The sequence below is a fragment of the Emydura macquarii genome, unplaced genomic scaffold, assembly GCF_026122565.2.
Source record: "Emydura macquarii macquarii isolate MOO-44397 ecotype Brisbane River unplaced genomic scaffold, CSIRO-AGI_Emac_v2 contig_2457, whole genome shotgun sequence".
Lineage (NCBI taxonomy): Eukaryota > Metazoa > Chordata > Testudines > Chelidae > Emydura > Emydura macquarii.
This window is the reverse complement of record NW_027132594.1, coordinates 1683753-1705199: the sequence shown is the minus strand read 5'-3', so window position 1 is coordinate 1705199 and position 21447 is coordinate 1683753. Positions and strand designations below refer to the sequence as shown.

At 39.1% G+C, this 21447-nt stretch overlaps 1 protein-coding gene across 2 annotated transcripts in view; it reads right to left on the bottom strand.

Annotated features, from left to right (window-relative positions):
* Positions 1 to 21447, bottom strand: part of STRN (striatin) — a 95227-nt gene that overhangs the window by 59731 nt on the left and 14049 nt on the right. For both annotated transcript variants that reach the window (XM_067562673.1, XM_067562674.1), the window contains exons 2-5: positions 19580 to 19683; positions 5451 to 5524; positions 2973 to 3051; positions 642 to 809 (exon numbers count right to left, since the gene is read on the bottom strand). In XM_067562673.1, the coding sequence (XP_067418774.1) occupies positions 642 to 809; positions 2973 to 3051; positions 5451 to 5524; positions 19580 to 19683 (425 nt within the window). The remainder of the gene's footprint in view (positions 1 to 641; positions 810 to 2972; positions 3052 to 5450; positions 5525 to 19579; positions 19684 to 21447) is intronic.

Sequence of the window (21447 nt, the reverse complement as noted above, 5' to 3'; positions counted from 1 at the left end):
AATTTGACCAAACCTAAGTTCTGCTTTGCTCAATTTGACTCATTTCACCATATTTGCAACAGTATTAGAAAATGCATCAAAAAGGTATGGGCAGGAGCATATGGAAGCTACATTTAGATTATACCCAGAATTTCACATATTTATCCAAGTATATACTACTGACTAAGTTGGAGAATTTTAACAGTTAAAAGTTATCATTGTTCAAAATATTTTCAGATACTATAAATAAAATTCTCTACTTACTAAATTATACTGTTGTAACAGCAAGCACTATCTACCAGAACACAGAGGCCTCTAATCTATATTAAGGTTTCCAATAAACAACAGAAAAAGCTGTTGACCCTAGCACTTGGTATTTTCTCTTAAGCATTTAACAACAAATGTATCACAAATCAGAAAGTTTGACTTCCTAATGTCACCTTGCAGTGAAATAAAATTATGATTCTTATAAAGTACCAAAACATTTAGAGAAGTCTGGCTTCCATATTCATCCTTTAAAATTTTAAAATAGAATTAGCTAGAAATATTCAGTCAGTTTGAAGATTAAAATTATAAAAGTTTTCAAATGAACAAATCAGATTTATTATAATAATAATTTGCACTTATACGCAAAAGAAACATTTGTCGTCTCAGGCACTTACCCGATCATTGCGTTTTCTTTAATCTCAGTCTCTGTACCGTTTACCATTGATTCTTGATTTTTGTCATTTTCCCTGTCTGACACATCACTTGAGAGGCCCAACAAAGCTCGCACTCGTTTTGATTTCACATCCAGTATAGTATCAGTGTAACCCACCTCCTGTAGATACCTGTATGAACAGAATGCATGCTAGTCTTTCATGCAGATCTCAGTAAAATAAAAGCTTCTCCCTAAACTCATCTTCAGTATAATGCTTAGCAAAGCATGGTAGTGTGCTAATGAAACATGCTAATGAATAGTCTTGTACCAGCTGCAGAAGGGATCATATCTTGCTGTACCAGCCTCTACAGTCACTGAGAAATTCAAAGAGCCTAGTAGTCAGAGTTTATACAATACGTTATTCATTACATTCTCCAAAAATATGGAAAAAGACTTTCACTTACAACATCTGCAATTTATTCATAAAAATCATGTCAGTTTTATATAACATAGCACAACTGTTTTATTCGTCAAGTGGAGTTCATAGAAATCTAAACCAAAGCCTTCAAAAGGTAAAACTCAAATTTTGTCCCTTAAATGGCCATTAAACAAAGCCTGTAAACACTTACTGTGACAGCTTCCCATTCTCTTACTGTAGCTATAATAGGAAAAATATATGATTTTATGATGTAATGTATTTTGTACATATCTAGTCTTACTAAATCATTTTATTAATCTTAGATATTCCTGCAGACTGTGCCTTTGGCTCATGTGCATAAGAGGTGAAAGTGTGGTCTAGTAAACTGAGCCTAGGGTTGGGGTGCATGATTTCTAAAGCCAACTCTATCAATAATAAACTGTATGGTGCTGGGTAAGTCAATCTTCCAGTCTCTTTCCTATCTGTAAAATAGGGTTAATATTACTGTCCTCACAGTGTTGTTGTGAGGATTAATTGGTCAATACTGTAAAGGTCTCTGAGGATGTAAAGTGTCATCCGCTTAGGAGCACACTATGACAAACAAGGGCATTTGTTTTTCCCCTATTAATACAAGCCATTACATGCATTTATGACAACAATTACATCCCTCATTGTGGCCAGTTTGGTGGGGGGGAAGAATGAGTCCTGGATCTCAGGCAGTCCCATGAGTTACCTGTGCAAAATGAAGTCAGTATTCAAGTTAAGCACCACTCCTATTTTATAATATATGATGCTGAATCAAGTATAACCACTATCTTCTTTATCTAAGATTCAGAGAGGGATATAATGGGATACCTATGTCCTCAAACCACTGAGTCATTGTAAAGAAAATATTTATGTTTATTTAAAATGTGCCCATCTGAAACTATGGGTACACATACAATATATTAAATAATAATCCATTCAACAAACTGGACCAGTGCCAAAAATTATAAGGCCCTTAAAAAAAAAAAAAAAAAAAAAAAAAAAAAACAGACTTTTCTGCTACACGTTTCTGCCCATTCACTCCTCCCCAACAAGAAAATATGGAAAAACAGATAAGCTTTGCAGCATGACCTGAAAATCACCAGAATCTGACTCTGGCAGCTTGGGGTGTGGGGTTTATGAGGGGACAGACTGAATTACAGAACAAAGGACCCTTCACTGACCTTGCCTTGAGACCAGAACCATTTAAAACAAGCTGATAACTGCAGTGATATTGCGCAACTGGGGAGACAGTCACTGGAACAAAATATGTAAATTTTGACCTCATTTTTTCAAATGCATCTTCTATTACAGCATTTCAAAAATCACTACAGATTATTATTGTATGTTCTCACTACTGTTATTTTAATATTTTATTACTTTATTGCAATAATTATATTAAATAGCAGGAAGTTTATTATATGGAGCCATCTCTTGCTCTACAAAGCTAAGTATGTCAAGAACTGAAAACTACAAGACAGATGGTGATGTTCTAGTCCTTCTGGACTGGAGCTCTTTGAGGCAAAGTTGTCATGTGTTTTGAATAAAAAAAATTGAAAACTTTGGGGGAAAATTTGGAAATTTTTCATTAGATTTTGGTTAATTTTCTTAAATCAAATTTTAATCCCTTTCCCACTACGTTTCTCCATTTTTTCCTTTTGAGATTAATAAAATGAAGGGTGGTGAGTAGTTTGCCCCTCTCCCACTTTTTACTTTTTCTACTTTGTAACTTACCAACATTTCTCAAACTTTGGAACAGTTAGAGTGACAAAAGGAAAAGTTAACCCAACTCTGCCACTCTTTACACAAAAGAGAAATGTCTAATGGAAATCTTTAAGAAAAGCCCAGTGAACACATTCAATTTCCAAGCCTGTTTGTGTCTACCTCCCTTGTTTGAACTTTGACACTTACTGTCTCAGCAGCTGTCGCCCTTGTTTCCATATTAGTTGACTATTTTGTTGGGGCTGAATCTCTGTTTCATTCCCTTCATCTGGAAAAGATTTCATTAATATTAGGTTTTTTTCAGTCTTATTTTTAAAGATCTTAAAATAAGTGAAACTCTGCAGTGTTACCTGTGAGAGCACACTACAAAGACTGTCATCAGCATACTACTGTACTCAGAACAAGTTATACTCGTCATCAGAACCTCCTTCATATCACCACAATTTCCCAATGTAAACCCCAGCATCTCACTGGTTCCAACACCTTTTCTTCAGAAGGATTTTGTCACGCTCATATATCTGGAATTCTGTACTTGTGTTTACTGGAGTGATCACACATTTTAAAGTTAATTAGGTTCTTATAAAAAGAAAAAAATCACCACGAAAAAAATCCTATTGGTTCCCACTGTATCGACACAGGATAGCTCGTTATAGTTTATCCAACCAATGTCTAAGATTTGGTCATGGACACATCTCTCAGTCAGGGCTATTTACAGACAACTTAAAGTTCAGTCATATTTAAATGATTTGTGTGGGGAAAGAAAAGAGATTTAGCTGATTTTGTTTGGACAATAGGCAGTTTTCTTCCAGCCATAGTTATTTTAATAGTTGCTCAAGATATTTTCCTCAGATTTTCACCTGAAACTAATTTTTTATTTACATTTTAAAATAACTAAGTTTTTTTCGCAATCCATTACAGCATAAACAAACATGCTGCTGCTGCTGTCAGCCCAGTTTTATAAATAAATACGTATAAAAGTGCCATATGAATATTGTGACTTTGAATCTACAAGCCTGTTCAGAAGTAGCAATGAGAAATCATCTGTCATTTAGACGTTGCTTTTCTGAATGCAGCTGGATCCATCGTATAACTATCAAAACCTGTGCTAGATAAAAGCCAAGAAACCTTTAAGCATCAAGACTGAGGTAAGTTCACACTAACTCTTCTTGAGACAGGAAACCTGGAGGCTCTGTATATTCATGTTGAAGAAAAGACATCTCAGAGAGATCTCTGCTTCCCCTCCTTCATGGAGAAGAGAGAAGGAACTTGGACTATTGGCCAAATGGCACAGAAGAGTCTCTAATGAGAATGTCGCTTAAGTACAGGTAAGAGCTGAATCCCTTGATTAGGAGAATTATAATCAAAATTATTAGAACCTCCAAGTACCACGGGGGGCCAAACAGGAATGATCACCAGAAATAAGCCTGAACATTTTTTCTGACCTGGTCCAAGAGAAACATGCAGATGTGCACAAATCAATGTGCAGTGAAGCAAGTACAACTCAAAGGGACTAGAAAAAATACAAAAATCTCTATCCTGAAAGCATGTGGAAAAACAATTTTGGATCCTGTATGGTGCAAGAACCTCTATTCTTTGAAGTAGCTACATATAGGATGTAAGAGAACTGAGTATTCCTCCAGTCCAGGCACAAGAGCTCAGTGGCACCATTTTGTAAGGGATGAGAAATAAGATGCATCAGGAAGGACAAAGGTATTGTGGAGGATTTGATAGGTAGTTGTTTTTAGACCACCTTCAGCATCCAGTGAAATAGGGATTTGCCCAGGACTCAATTAACCAGGACAGTCTCCTTCCAGTGAATGGCATGGGTGAGGTCTGCAGAAATGACTTCCATGTAGGCTTTTTTTCTTTTTTGGTTGTAAGGGAGAACACAACTGTGAAATAATTTCTGCTTATTCCTTCCTCCTCTCAAGGACATGTTGCATAATCTGGAACCTGGGGGAAAAGTCCTTTTGGTAAGGTTTATTTTGCTGATCAGAACAAATGGAACTCCTATTCCTCCTCTTTTATGGCTTAAAGTCACTCCATTTCTTTATGAGAAGTAGAAGATTCATCTTCTGGAGGGATAACCCAAGAAAACTACCCATTGATCCAGTGAAGAGTTGTCCACTTCCAACAATGCAGTCATCATTTGTCATATATTTATTTTCCAGGTTGTCATTGTAATTTTATAAAATTCCAAAGTATGTACTTCCAATTTTAGTTTACCTCTTATATGTTTGTTTAAATTCTTCTGGAATCCAATAAAGTTCATGAAACACTATGCATTTTGTATTCATTGCTATTTAGTATTACATTGCTATTTTTAATGCACAACAATTCTTCTATTTTTCCAATATAAGAGTCTCCAGATATGTTTTCCATACCATTCTGAGACTCCAGAACTTTCTTGAATTTTGATCTGAAGAGCAGAGAATAAACAAACTGATTTATGGCCTAGTTACAGATGTTGAAGAAACAAACTGTACCTATTATATCAGTTTAGTAAACGGTATTGACTATCATTTGTCTTTTGCGACACTAAACCATCTTTATTATCCTCTTTGTGTCCACTAAGTTTTCCAACTATTCTATTAATACAGTTTGTAAGCTGTAGCTAAAATTACAGGAGAACTTTATACCATATTTCCCTCATTCTTAAATTCTTACCAGAATCATAGTTTGGAGGCTTCATATCTCCCTGATTCAATTCTGTGCCATACTTTAATTTGTGGTATTTAGCTCTGAAAAAGAAAAGAAGAACTCTATTAACACATTTAAAGGATGCTTGTAGATGCATAGATAGCATAGGTCCTTGTTTTAGAAATGTATTTTTCTATTCTGCCCCTCACCTCTGAAAAAACCTGTCCAATTTATTTTAGCAGAACTAAAAGCAAGCTATGCCCCTATTTTTCTTCCCAAATCTCTCTAGAGCTTTCAAATACTGAAATGTACTAGTAAGTGAATAGTTACATAATGAGAAGTATCAATACATACCAAAAGTAAAAGATTTTTATATATATATATATATATATATATATATAACAGAGAATGATTTAACTTTTTCAAGGACATGTGCTCCTTCTAGGATGAGGCTGCTTCAATGTTTTCCCTCTTCTCTCTCATTATGACCCAACTGCCAAACATCTCTACTGTCTACGGCTATGTCTACACTACAGATTGCTGCTGGCATTACGTCATGTCAGTCAGGTATATGAAGTGCAAATCCAGTTGTGCCATCAGAAGTCTATAGCATAGTTACAGTTATATTGGCAAAACTGTTTTTTCACCAGTATAACTTTTTTCTCATGGGGGGAAACACATCTGCTGTGTCCACACTAGAAGCATTTTGCCAGTATAGAGTACCAGAATTCCTATAGTGGTAAGGTGTTCCTAGCACAGACATCCCCATAGATCAACTCAGAAATACAATCTTACACTTTTCCTCCATGAGTAACATACACATTTGGACTCAATCAAATTTTACCTAGTTGTATTCTCCCCACTACCTTGCTTTCTGCCAATAGCATTTTTGACACCCTGATGAGATAAGCCCTGAGTAGGGTTCTGTGGCGAGGTGTTAAACACCTGGAGCAGTCAGTGGTCTATATCACTACTAAAGTTGCAAAAACTCTGGGTCCTGAGCTTCTTTCTGCAACTGTGGAAAATTTTCTAAGAAAAATGTCTAGCATATAGAAGTCCTCTGGGTACAAGCAATAGAGAGTGTACTATGTGATACAACAGATTATGTAGCAAAAAAAAGTACAAAAAAAAAAAAAAAACAGTGGCTGGAATGCCTTGCTCTTGCAGGATTAGTATCCAGGGATTCTGGCATATGCTATTCGGTACTACTTTGTGTAAGTAGTACACATGAATATAAGTTTACAGAAAAAAATATAACATTGCATTATATGATAAATGTCTGAAGCTTCAAACAACATGTGGTAGATAATTCCCTATTATCTAAATTGTGCTAAACAGACAGAGGATAAATGATGCACCAATTATATGGCAGAATTCAGATATCGTTATTCTGAACTTCGTACTTCAAACACCAGACAATGCTTACTCAGACAGAAATTCCTATACCTCACATGATGCAAAGTCACTAGCAAATCCTTTCACATTTTGCCAATATCAAATGGTGACTGATAAGGCAGAGCAGTGTCTCAGGAGGGTAGTTCCATGAGAGGAAGAGAAGTAGTCACCCTCTCTCTTCTCCCCTACCCTGCACACAGTGATAACAAATATCCCAATTCTTCTAAATCTCAACCTTTTCAAACTACTGTACCCCTTTCAGGAGACTGTTTTGTCTTGCGTACTTCAAGTTTCACCTCACTTAAAAACTACTAGCTTTAAAAATCACACATAAAAATAAAAGTGTTACAGCACGTTATTACTGAAAATTTCCTTACTTTCTCATTTTTACCATAACTATAAAATAAATCACGACCCCCAGGTTGAGAAACACTGATATAGTATGTATAGCAGCATAAACAAATCATTGTCCATATGAAATTTTAATTTGTACGGACTTCACTAGTGCTTTTCATGTAGCCTGTTATAAAACTGGACAAATTTCTAGATGAGCGGACATAACGCCGAGGAGACCTCCATGTACCTCCACAGGTAAACGTACCCTTGGTTGAGAACCACTGTCCTAAACAGTGACTTGTCCAGTGTTGATGTGGGTCGCTCTGATCCAAGTTTACAAGATAACAAATGTTCCTGATTAACATCCTTTATTTAAAATGTGCTAGTATTTTCCTGGAGGTTGAGTCTTTTTCCTTACTTCCCTTCATCGCTTCCCTCTATCTTCATTTCTTTTTAAATGTAATAGCACAGATTTATCAAACTAACTAGAAGAACTCAATGTTCATGAAAAGGAATCGTTCTTGATAGTGAGATTCTTCCACAGAATATAAGACTACAATCAACACATGCATCACTGGAAAAAAAGTTACACATTGTTTTACAATGACAAAACAGATAGGATGATCTATTTAAAATACTAAGCCTTAGGCTCCACACAAAACTTGTCCAGTCTTCAGGCTGCACTTCTTGGCAAGTCAGAGTTGTATTTTTGTCTACTTTAAACTTGTTAAAGGGGTGAACAGAAAAAAATGTAAGGGTTTTTTTTACAGTAATCACAATTAAGAGAGAAACTGTATAAGAGAATTCCACTAAATGTAATATGAGGCAAGCAATAGACAGAAGTCCTAATAAACAGGACTGAATGAACTCCACTGCCTCTTTTCTTGCTTGCTTCTGAACTACCTCCACAGTATTATCTTCATCTAAACTTTCATTTTTGTTTTCTATTGCTTCATCAAGAAAGCTGACTGCTTCCAAGGGAACTTGGGGGAGAAAAGTCCAGTCTCTTCATGATCTTTTTAATTTTGGCATAGAGAGAGCTGAAGTGAAATTTCAAGCATAGAATCTGCCTCTTTTGGATTACAGATGATCCTTATCTGATGAGCATCTTAACAGGTAAAATGCTTAACAGGTAACCTGTGGAACTCCTTGCCAGAGGATGTTATGAAGGCCAAGACTATAACAGGGTTCAAAAAGGAACTAGATAAGTTCATGGAGGATAGGTCCATCAATGGCTATTAGCCAGGTAGGCAGGGATTGCTGTTTGCCAGAGGCTGGAAATGGACAACGGGATGGATCACTTGATGATTACCTATTCTATTCATTCCCTCTGAAGAACCCGGCATTGGCCACTGTCAGAAGACAAGACATTGGGCTAGATGGACCATTGGTCTGACCCAGAATGGCCATTCTTATGTGCTTATAAGAAAGGTAATGTTGTATTACATACATGATCTTGCTCTCTTGAGAAAGTTATTCACCTAAGAACCATAAGTTTCCTCTGACACAGAGTTGTACAGGGAGATTTTGATAGACCAGTAAAAGGGCCAGGGACCATTTGATAGCAACAAATATGATAATCAGTATTACACTAACAGCAGCCAAACTTGCTAGGCCTTTCTTTGGAATCTCATCTTGGACACAGCTTTTGGATCCTCCAACGACAGCTGGAAGATCAGGCCAACTGAAAAGCCATAGCTGCTTCCACTCGAAAGCCGCCCCAGACTTTGGTAATTATTGAGGGTTGAGGTGTTTTACTAACCTGTTGTGGACATGTGTAAGTGCTTGAGCCTAAGTATAGCTTTAAAGAAAGAACACTCTCATGTTGTGTTTGAGCCTAAGTAAAGTATAGCTTTGTAGTAAGAATACTTGTGTTATACTGTTTCTACCAGTCCATCTATCGGCTGGATGGCCTTGTCTCCATTTGGCTTATTTCCTGACACCACTTCGCACAAAATAAAGTTACTATGAGCTTTGGGTTGGCAGAATCCCAGGTAACAGGGTATGCCCTCCCTTCCTCTATACAGCCCAAGACTTTGCTATCCTAAATAAGTCAGACGGACGTCCATGCAGAAATTAAGGCCTGGTCTATACTGCCAGTGAAATTCGGCAGCCATTGATGGGAATTATGTAAGCTACGCAGAGTAGCTTGTGTAACTCCCATTGACTTTGTAATTTCTGTTTAGCGTGCCGTCTCCACTGCGCAGCATTGATGGGAAATGCATACCCATCAACAGCACTACACACACTTTTTTGGAAGTGGTTTTAATAGATCAACTTCTGGATCGATTGAGTGGGTCTTCACTTCCGCTCAATCAATCCAGATAGATTGATCTAGACATACCCTCAGTTACAGTGCTAGTTTCCTAGTAATCTGTCTTTCAATTATACTGAATATTCCATTCAATTCTGGATCAGAAAGATACTGACAAACTGAGGGAAGCAACAGAAGAGGAGCAATAGAAATGATCACACAGATGAAGGGACTGACTTTACTCAGAACATTTTAGATGATTATGTATTGCTTGTCTGTGCAAACATTGTGGGAAACTGAGTGTAGAAAAGGCTATAAATATTTTTGAAAGCTATTAACATCAAGAGATGAGGAGAATGTTTTCTATAATGGTACACCAAAACAGGACTAGGAATGATGGGATGAAACTAAGAGGTTAAATTAAATAAATTTGTAATTAATTCCTTTAACTCCCAATATATATGTTACTCAGACCTACTAATTTATATATGCCGATATTTTCTAAAAATTCTCATACAAACTGGTTACTTACTTATATAGTAAGAGCTGTTCTTCAAGGTGCATTGTGCATGTACTCTTTCCACTGAAGGTGAATTCACTTGAGTTGGAGACTTTTCCCAGCAGCACCAACAGGTGGCACATGCTCCGCCGCTTTCCTTGTGCACAGAGCCGAGTGTATAAAATGGCACAGCCATTGCCTCTCTCTCCTTCGGACTGCCAAAAGCAACTATCCAATGTAGTGGGGAAGATGGTAGGGTTGTTGAACGTGCGCGCGCACGCACGCACGCACGCACGCACGCACACCATCTCAACAAACAGTTACTGTACAGATAAGTAACTGTTTTTTCTCCTTTGAACGATTGTGTATACATACACTCCACTGTAAATGACTCACCAGCAGTTTCCTTACAGGTGACGGGATTTCAGATTACTTGATGAGAGACTACAGCACTGACTTGCCAAAGTTGCAATTGTCGCAGGAAGCTTGATTAATAACATAGTGTCTGTAGAACTAAGTGCTGATGACCATGATGCTGCATTGTAAATTAACTCTATAGGAAAGTGGCTTAAAAAGGATGATGAAATGGATGAGCCCTAGTGGAATGGACTGTTATCCTCTGTAGATGAAAGACCTTTGTTAGGTCATACCAGAGCTTGATACAGTCAGAAATGCAATGTGATATACTCTGAGCTGTACCAGACTACCCTTTAATCCTTTCAGTATAGTTTATAAAAATGTCTAGCAAATAATCTCAAAGACTGTGTGGTATAGGTAGAAGGATAAAGCCCTCCAAACATGCACAGTTTGAAGCCATTCTTCAGCTTCGCTAGGATAGGACTTCAAAAAGTACACTGGAGAATGAATGGTTTGATTGAGGGAGAGTGCAGAGATGACTAAGCATAAATTTAGGGTGCAGCTTAAGTGAGACCTTGTCTTTGTAGAATACTGTGGAAGGATCAAAGGAAGGATGCCCTAGTAGTGCCTGAAGCTTGGACATCTTCATCACAGAAGTAATAGCTAACAAAAATGCTGTTATCATTCATAACAATGGCAACTATATTGTTGCCAAAGGTTCAAAGGTGAAACCCATGATAACAGAAATAGAGCTAATGGTACTGGGGTGACAAATTATGCCAAGAGTGGTCAACGTGGTTGAAGCAGTATTTCTTGCTGAATGATGTAAGGGAAAGTCAGGCAGAGGGTGACACAATAGATCTTTTGCTGCAAAGAATGTCTGTGGTATCAATGGCATCAATATCAGAAGTAAGCATTCTTCTGATAAAATGGTGGTACTCGACCAACGATGCTGGAGATGACATTTCTTTGGCAAAGGTGAAGAAACCAGTTGTGATGGCCCGATGAAACCGTAGTTGATGGTGCCACCTCAGCCAATGAGCGTTGGTGTTTTTGACCAGACATCGACTTGGCACCAGAGGAATTTTTTTGAAGATTTGTCCTTTTTGTGGAACAAAGACTGAAACAGTCTGATAGTTTCATAGGAAAAAGACAGTTTTGAATGCTTTGAAGAGGCTATAGGAGAGAGAGATGAATGACGTTTCTCACCCAATTTTGGTTTTGGGGCCACCAGAGGGATATTCCTCATGCAGGAGTTCTTTGTCTAATCATGATCACGGTCACGCTCTGAAGAGGGATACATTGCCTTTTCTAGTAGATGTACTCTAAGGCAGAAGTCCCTTTACTTCTTTTTCCTCATCAGAAAAGGGGTACAAAAGGGACATTTGTCCCTCACATGCTTCTTGCCCACACAGATTAGACAATATTTGTGCCTTATGCTTATAGGGATCAGAGCCTTGCAAGGGGCACGCCGTTTAAATCTTGAGGATTTTTGCATAGCAAAAGCACCCAGAATCAGTTAAGTATCTAAACTAAATATAGATAAAGATCTTTTCTTATTTAAGATGACTAATGGAAGAAAACTGAAGGTCAAGAATAATGGGGAGCTCCAATTCTCACCATAGGTAGTAAGAATGAATGGAGAGGGAGGTGGCTGCCCCCTTTATGCCATCAGCTCCATGCAAGAGGACAGCAGGGGCACATGCACTATCTTCTGTACAGGTGGCAAAAGTTTCCAAAGTGCGTGCACTGGGCGCATGTACACTGGTAGTGGAATGTATGTGTGCACAAGCACTCACCTTTCTTTTATCTGTAGCTATACTTGGGGTGCCTTTCATTACTTTCTATCTATAACTTTTTCTTGGAATGAAATATTTTAAGAAGCAGTTCAGTACATGGAGGTATTTTCAACAAATTATTAATTTAATCCACATCTTCATTTATTAATGGACCTACTTTCTTGGGCAGGTTCCTCCTCCCATCCCAGTACATTTTTAAAAACCCTTCTTATTCCTGTCACATCAAGGTAATTAATTCATTTTCTTCATGGCTCTCACCTTTTTCCTTGTCCATGTTAAACGCATTCTATTTAGCTTTGTTTCCTATCCCCTTCTTCAATTCAAGTGGAGTTTCTTTTAAACCTCAGAAGTTTGAGCAGATACTTATTGATCCACCATGACCATTTATTTTCTTTGCATTTTCTGTTTTCAGAGGTATTCATTGCACCTTATTTAGTCTTTAACTTTTCCCTGCACTCCTTCTACATCAATAGATTTTAATACTTCTCATTATGGTATGTTTACTACATTTCTCAATTCTCTCAAACTTATATCTTGCTGTCCAATTCTGACTAGGTCCAACAGAACTACACTTTTAAAACTCAAACTGGCCGCTTCAGGTTAGAGTTCAGATATAGTAGCATACATGGAGAATTTTGCATTGCAGCTACCTATACTTGTGTTTGTGCTGCAGATAAATGGAGAAACTTTGGTTTCCTATATGATCATTATGGCACTTGGTCAAAAGCATGCCCTAAAGTTTGGACGATAAGAAATTACACTTAAAGATGTACTACCTTATCTTCACATGAAAATTATTATTTTGATGAGATGTATATCACTGAATTATTAACATCTATATTAATTTCTGAAAAGAATAACTTGTATGAGCAGCAATATGCAGAGACTGAAAAGTAAAATGATATGAAAACAATTGGCTTGAACAAACATTAAGTTATCAAAGTTATTTTCCAAGTGCAACCAGTTTTGAAAGTCATTTGGAAGGATGATATTTTTAGACTGTAAAGCTATGTTACTAAATAGACCTGCTTAGTTATTAAGATAAGGAGGATGAGTACAACTACTTTTGCTTTATCACTTTATTAGCTAATTCATTGCTTTGCTTCTTTCACTATACACAAACTGCTAATCCACTGTGCAAGTAATGCATATTTGCTATTCAATATGGCTGCCCCAACATCTCAAGAGTTGAGAACAAGAAACTTGGTTAAATTTTAAACTCTCAATATAAATGACCTAGGTTGGAAGACTTTCATTGCTCACAAACTAATTCATAGAAAGAAACCAATTTGATTTCTAATCAAGAAATGCCGCTATTTCTTGGAAATATTTCAGTATGCAGACCTGAAGAATCCAATCCAGCTGTTCTTAGAGTGCCTGCCAAACATCCATAGAAGTACTAGGAGGAGTTGCCAGACCAATAGATGTAAACAAGAAAGACTGCCAGGAACAGCACTGAGAGATATCCTGGCCGGGGAGAAGGCGCCAGTCTTACTCTGACCAGACACACCATTTTAAAAAAACAACATAAAAAGCAAATTAAGTATTTCTAGAGAAGTGGCCCAAGAGTTCAGTTGTTTGGTTAAAATACTCTAGAAAAAGAATGAGTAACAGACCAATTATTAGTTGTTGGACATATACTTATGAGAGATTAGTATGTTTTTAGTTAGCTCCTGAAAATCCAGGGATAACAATTTAAACAACTAACCGGTAACCAAACAACTTTACAATTGAAAAAGTAATCAAATAACCTTGAAGTGTGAACGAAGTCTTACACTGCAATCTGCTGGATGGTAGCAAAATTACAGGAAAATTGCTTTTGAACCAGCAAATGAATGAGTGTTCAAATTAATTACTGATCAACCCTCTCTTCTTAAATGCCTTTTGTATACAATGTTTTAAAGAATCCTTGATAGAAATCATTGTGTCCTTAAATATTAAAGTTTACCTTTGCCAGGGACAACAACCAAAAACACTATGCTCCATAGTGGAAAATACAGAAGTAATCACTATAAAATCACGAAAGAGTCATTTTTTTAGAGAATGACACTGGTCAGAAATTAAGTTAATCATTTTCAGAGACTGAAAAAATGTGCTGAACACTGATTCAGGGCAGAACATCCTTGAGAAATCAGTGCCACTCCCACATATCATGACATGCTGCCAATGGACCCTACTATGAATCAGCATTTTACACACAGGCCCATGACTAACAGGTTTGGTTATTTGCTTGATAAAGACTTGGTAAATTTGGAGGGCAGGGCAGGATTAAAGTAATCTTCTTTTTATCTCTTAATTACCTGATCTTTATTCTCCACCTCTCCCCAATCTTGCCCTCCTCTTTCTCCTGCCTCATCACTATTGGCTGGGAGAAAGTTCCTCTCCTCTCTGGCAGATTGTCCTTTTTGTAACTCCCAGATGTTCACTGGGAACAATCAATACACACTTGTCACTGAATGTTGGCTAACCAGGATTGAGAGGTGATTTAGGAAAATACTGTTGTGAAAGACAGCAGTACTTCTTGTGCTCAGTATGCTGCCCTTCCTCTAAAGCTATGTTTATACTGACAGCGGCAAATTCGATCTTTCTGGATCGATTGAACAGTCCATGAGACCCGTTCAATTGATCAGGAAGTCAACTGAGTAAGTCCATCCCTCAAGTAGCGTAGCGCTGCGTTGACTGGAACGCTGTTCCCGTCAGCTCAGCGCAATGTAAACAGCGCGCAGAAGGGAAGCAGAGCAGTCGACGTGAGTTACGCAAACTACTCTGTGTAGTTTGCGTAACTCCTGTCAACTGCTGCCAAATCGCGCGGTAAGTGTAAACCAGCCCTAAGTACCAAACAAAATTGCTGCTCAGAGATCCTCACAAAACCAATACCAGATTGTTTCTTGAGCAACTGGCAAGTGAAGATTGCTGCTTTAAATCACAGATTTCTATAAATAGCTGTCAGCATAAACCATTCAGAAACACTGAATTTAATTTAAAAATGATAAAAACAGAAGAAGAAAGGACTGTCATACCAGATCAGATCTGTTGACCATCTAGTTTGGTAACCTGACTGACAGTGGCTAAGACCACAAACTTCAAAGAAAGATGCAAGACTATCCGTTAATGGATAAATATGGAACACTATAACCATAGGTGAGCAAGTGGAGTTTTTTCCTTATCTCTGTTAGTGGTCATTTTATGCACTAAACAAGCATAAGAGTTTAAATGCCTAGTAAATTTCTTGGGCTATGCCTACACTAGCACTTTTGTCAGTAGATTTTTGTCTGTCAGGGGCGTGAAAAAAAACCACAACCCTGACAGACATAAGTTTTACCCACAGAAGTGCCGGTGTGGACAGCACTATAACGGCGGGCGACATAGCTACTGCTGCTTGTTGAGGGTGATTTAATTATGCTGATAAGAGAGCAGCTGCAGCAGCCCAGCCCTGCTACTGTAAGGTATCTAGTATAGACAGCCTTAGAGAGACAACTTCTATTGGTGAGAGTGAAACTTTTGAGCTCACGCACAGAGCTCGTCAGGTCTAGGAAAGGTACTCAGACTGTCACTCCTAAAAACAAGGAGGAATAGATTGTTTAGCATTAAGTAAACACATTTCAAGGAACCAATCAAGGTGAAGTGGTCAGATAACACCTTGTTAATCATGGGTGGAAAAAGGAGAGGGGAAAAAAAGGTGGGGGAGATGAGGGTGGGTTACTGGCATTCTGAAGGAGGTTAATTTCAGAACACCATCCTTGCCACTGTGGAGGTCACCTCCCTATACACCAACTTCCCTCACGACGGCATTATTGCCTGCCTCAAATATCTACAAGACAATGAACAACACTGATCTATCCACCTCAAACACATTGCCAAAAACTCATCCATTTCATCACCATAACAATTTTATATTCAACAAGAAACACTTTGTCCAAACCATGGGAACAGAATGGCTCCTCAATACACCAACCTCTTCATGGGCACTATGAGTAAGAATGTCTGGACAAATGCACCACAAAATGAATAGTATACCTAAAATATACTGATGATACTTCCATCCTCTGGACAAGTAACCTAAACACACACACAGGTTTTCACCACAACTACAACCACCTCCACCCATCCATTAAACTTTCTCTAGAACACTCCCACATTAGCATCAACTTCCTGGACACCACAATCAGCTTCAGCAATGGAACCCTACAGACAACTACGTACAAGAAACCCATGGACCACCACATCTACACCTTTGCAGTTTCATCAGCACAATAAAAGGCCCTAAGGCCACCATGAAATCTAGTCATCTAAACTCATCAACAACATGTGCCATTGACTGACGGAGGCCACAGTGACAAAGTGGGTCATCGCACAGATCCCATGTGTAGAGGCTGGCTGTGCATGTTCGTTGGCCAATTCGGAACCTGTTCAGCAGAGCCCAAAGGTGACATGGCAGGTCAAATCCAGGAGGTCAAACAGTCGGATCAGCAACAAACTGACCACTCATCATGCCATCAGGTTGCTGCTGACACATTCCAGTCTGGCAATTGAGACCACAATGAATGCCTTGATGTAAGTCATGCTTGGGGTGACTGAAAACGTCTGTGTCCAGTGGGAGACTTGGACTGGCACATAGCTTTTCCAACCATCTGTGATCAATGTGTGGAGGGGCTATATTGCTTAGAACTGGTAGACATGAGATAGGAGTGGGTTGTAGGATGCCTGTGATGATATGCATGGCCAAGATCACTTTGACATTAACCAATTTAGCGTGAGGTGAATGACACTAAACAGAGGCACAATGTTCTGCTGAGGAATAGCACAGCACCAGAGCCTGTGTGTGAAGTGGAAGGCAAATGATCCAAACATCTATTGATGCATCATCCTGTTAAGTCAGCCTCTCAAATCCTTGAGACAGTTTTGGAGGCAAGGTTGAGGGACAAAGTAGAGAAAATATAAGAAGAGCAATACGGTTTTAGGAAGGGAATGAGTACAATAGATGCAATTTTCAATGAAACAGAAGTCTGAAAGAATGATAAATGCTACTTCTATGTAGCATTTATTGATCTTTAGAAAGCACATGGCTAGGTTCCACGGAAGCTAGTGTTTGGACTATTCAGATGGATGGGAAAGGGACTTCAAGAAGTGGAGGCAATAAAGGAGTTGTATTAAGGGTCAAGAGCTAAGGTGGTATAAATACATGGAATTATGGAGAGTTTTGAGGTGACGGCAGGACTGAGACAAGGCAGTGTGCTCAGTCCATTTCTCTTCATCCTTGTTATGGAGTTAATTAGTAGGAGAACCAAGCCTGTGGAGATCCAGAGAAATCTAATGTATGCTGATGATCTGGGCTTTTTGACCAACAGCAAAGAGGAATTAGTAAATATGGTATCAGAGTGCGCATCTATGTTTGAAGTTAAACACAAAGAAAACTGATTATGCAAGTATGAAAGGTGGAAGAAGAGCTGCTGATTGAAGTTTCAGGAGAGAAGCTGAATCAGAAGAAGATTTGTGTACTTGGGAAGTACACTGAGTGCCATCAGAGAACTAAAAAGAACCACGTGTGCATGGGCAGCAGCGAAAAAGGTGGCACAAGTACTGTGGGACCAGCAATTAAGTAACAAACTGAAAGAAAAAAAATGTATGCTGCATGTTTGTCTCTGCTGTCTCTAGTTTGGAAACGGGTCTTACAGAGATGGAAGAAAAGAAGATATAGGTAGTAGAAAATAAATATGTGGAGGGCAGATAGAGTGTACATGGAAGAAATTAGGAGCAAGATGAATTTGGAACTTTCAGGTAACAGTCTGGAGAGCACATGTTTGAGGTGGGCTGGATACATGATAAGCCTGGGAAAAGAATGACCAGCAGAGAAAGCATGGGAGCAAGAGAACAAGAAGAAAGGATATGGAAGACTGAGGATATGAAGAAAAGACTCTGTCAAGAGAAGTTTGAAGAGAAAAGGACTGGAACTTCAAGATCTACAAACCTGTGCCATGAATCTGAAGTAGTAGCGAAGAATTGTGGGCACCTCTGACTCAGTGTAAATGTGAAAAGGAGTCGAGAAGTTAAATTGAATCTTATTCATGACTCAGGACACACTCAAGTAGTTCTAGCAGATTGGAGAGGTATGATGTTCCTTTACAGAAGTTATGCTGGTTTATTCCCATCCTATCATGCTCACTCAGGTGTTTCATAAGTTCTGGGTGAGATTCTATGCCATGTCTCTAAGAGGCACAGCACAGAACTCAATGCCCAGGAAGGGAAGGAAGGACTAAAGTGGCTTTAAGCCATCTTTGTGCCCTCCCAATTCTGCTCCAGGTGGTTGGAGTGGAAACAGCCCTGGGGAATTGTTTAAATTATGGCAGCCTCCTGGGGGTTGTCCTATGGACCAGAGTGCTGTCTGGAATCTCTACAATGCTGTATGATGTGATCCCAGCGTCGACAAATTCCTCCTATCCACTATGCTAGGGATTGCAATAACATCTTTAGAAGGCAGCCTTTCGACTCTTTTCTACAATGACTGCATCAAGGGAATCCCGCCCTGGTTGAATATGAAGCTTTCAGGACCCCTTTATGCTGCTCTGGCCCTTTAATATGGCATGAACGGGCCAGAGTGAGGGAGAGGATTTCACCCTCTATCTTTAAATGACTGCTTCAATTATTTAACCAGACTCCACAATAAAGCCCTTTTGTCTGATTTCCAATATCACCTTCAGCATCTTTTTAATGATATTTATAGCATTTCCTACCCTCCAATCCTCTGCTACAATAACGGATTTAAATGAGATTTCATACTTTTGTTAACAGCTCAGCCACTTAATTCAAAATCTCTGTCAACTCCTGAATTAAAAAAAACAAAAAACAAAACAAAAAAAAACCTCTGCTAGGTTCTGCTGACTTGATGCTATTTAATCATCTCTTTTTGACAATCACTCAATGTAAGTGAGTAATTCTTATTGCTTCAAAAGAATTGATCTGGGATAGGCATCTCCCCAACATCCTCTGTCATGAAGCATAATGCAAACAGACCAACAAATCTTGCTTGCACGGTGTAAATTTTCTGAAAAAATCATGCCTTCCCATGGATCACACCTTTGCTTTCTTGACAAATTAGACAACAATGAAAGAGAAGTTAGAATAGGACTAGCACACAGCATGTTAAATTTACTATGCAGCAATACTCTTTCAGTCAGCCTTTTCTGGATTTTTCATTGTCCACACTGACACTTGATATAAATATGCATTCAAGGTCATTACAAATTTTCCTACCTCGTGCAGTTTAATCAAAAGTAGTCTGTCTAGTGACATGAACTAACTCAACTGCATTTATGATTTTATTTACAGCTTTATACTGATCTACACTGTTTTAAGCAATTACATTTACAGCTGTTTAATTATTTTTTATTGAAAAGTGATGAACATTCTTCTTTAGGATCCTTTTTCCTTTGATGAACCACAATGCTAATATTTGTCTTTTGCAATTTTATAAGGAACTTTTTGAACAAAATTCTCTAGTATCTTAAAAGTGATGTACCTTTCCTGTTTAAGAGCATATTCCAGCATTTTGATTCGCCGCACTAGATCCTTCTTCAGATTTTCTTGTCCCTTCCTTTCCCCTTGAAGAAAGGCAATCTGGGCCTGGAAAAGACAAAATTCTACTTAGAGAAGTTCAAAATAAGGCAGTGTTTCCCAAATATGTTTGCATGACACAGCTATTAAGGTCCCATCCGCACACAAGCCATTTTGAATCATTTCACAACTGATTCCGTTTAACACTGTTTAAAAGTGGTTTGGCTACTGCAAACCAGACAAAATCATTACCTTGACCAAGTCAACTCTCGCTTTGAATTACTCCACTGGCTCCCCCTTCTCTTTGCATCAAACATAATGAGCTTGTCTTCGCTTTCAAGGCCCTTCACAGTTAGTCCCCAGTCTTTCTATAATCTCTCATTCACAAACAAGCTGCCAGTGCTCACCTCTGATGAGTCCACAATGCCAGACTCCACTGCCCATATTACATTTTCAAACAAGCATCTCTGTGCCTTCTCCTATGCTGCCCCATGCACTTCAGCTGAAGTACTCTCTGTAAAAATCCATAAAATCACCTCCCTATGCATCTTCAAATCCCTCCTCAAATTATCACCTTTGTTAAGTTTCTTTTGTAGGCATCAGAGCAATCATTAGGTTGCTGGTATACAGAAACCACTGCTTATTATTCTGACAAATACAGTCTCATTGTTTCCTTGCACCGGCTCATCTGTCTGTCTCTCATCTGTTGTCTCTCGTCTTATACCAAGACTGGATAGACTTTATGATCGGTGTTTGTACAGTGCTTAGCACAGTGGAGTTCCTGTCCATGCCTAGTGCTCCTGGGTCCTACGGTAATGCAAATTATAAATAAATAATAATATCTTTATAACTATCTTTTCCCTAGTTTACACTGACAAACCCCTTAAACCACAGAGTCATTACAGACCCCAAAATAACAAACAGGAGTTAAAAAATATAGTAATTTTAAATTGCCTCGCATAGAAATTAAATTTGGTCTCAGGGCTAAGCATTCAAGCAAATATAAAGAACAGACAAGTAGCATTTAAAACACCTTCGGCAGAAAGCAGCACATATGAACAACATGCAGGGGAAGAATGTCTTCAGTTGTATGATAACTGAAGTGGTATGTAAATAGCTCTGACTCTCTCTGAGGATTTATCCTCTCCTGAGGAACAGGACTCACTCTCTGGCAACCAACAACGACACAAGCCTGACTCTTTTCCCACAGGGCGGTGCTGTGGAGAGCGGGAGCAGTATCTGACCTCCCAAGACCTCTGGTGCTCTGATGACTGCCGCTTCAGTGACGGGGAGTGTGACACCTACAATGGGTGGTATCGTTCTCTAGACCAGTGCCAGTCCAGGAGGAAGAGCAAGAACATCGCTGCACCGCAGGTTAGTGTCTAGCTGCAGAGGATCGATGATGGCACCAATCATCCCTGGGCGCCGGCGACCAGGTTCTGCACCATGAACGAACAGGCAAACTTATCTGTGCTGGGGATAGCGATCGGTGCCGACTCCCCGATGGTGAGCGCCTGCTAGACCTTGATCGGGGTTGGTGCCGCACCATTGGGTCTGAGGCCTTTGGTGCCGGTGACTGAGATCGGTGCCGAGTCGATGTCATTGAATGCCTCCGATGTCGGCGTTCTGCCTCCGGCGGTCTTCCCCAAGGGTGCGTTCCCCATCACCGGGATCGGTGCCTGGCGGGAGGAGACCTTCTCCTCACGACCTGGCTCGTGGAGAGGCACGCCAGGGCTCCAGAGAGCAGTGCAGTCATCCAGTGGTCCCACCTCCTCCAGCCGGGTCATAGGTGTCGGAGGCAAGGGCAGGACAATCAAATCTCTTGCCGCTTGA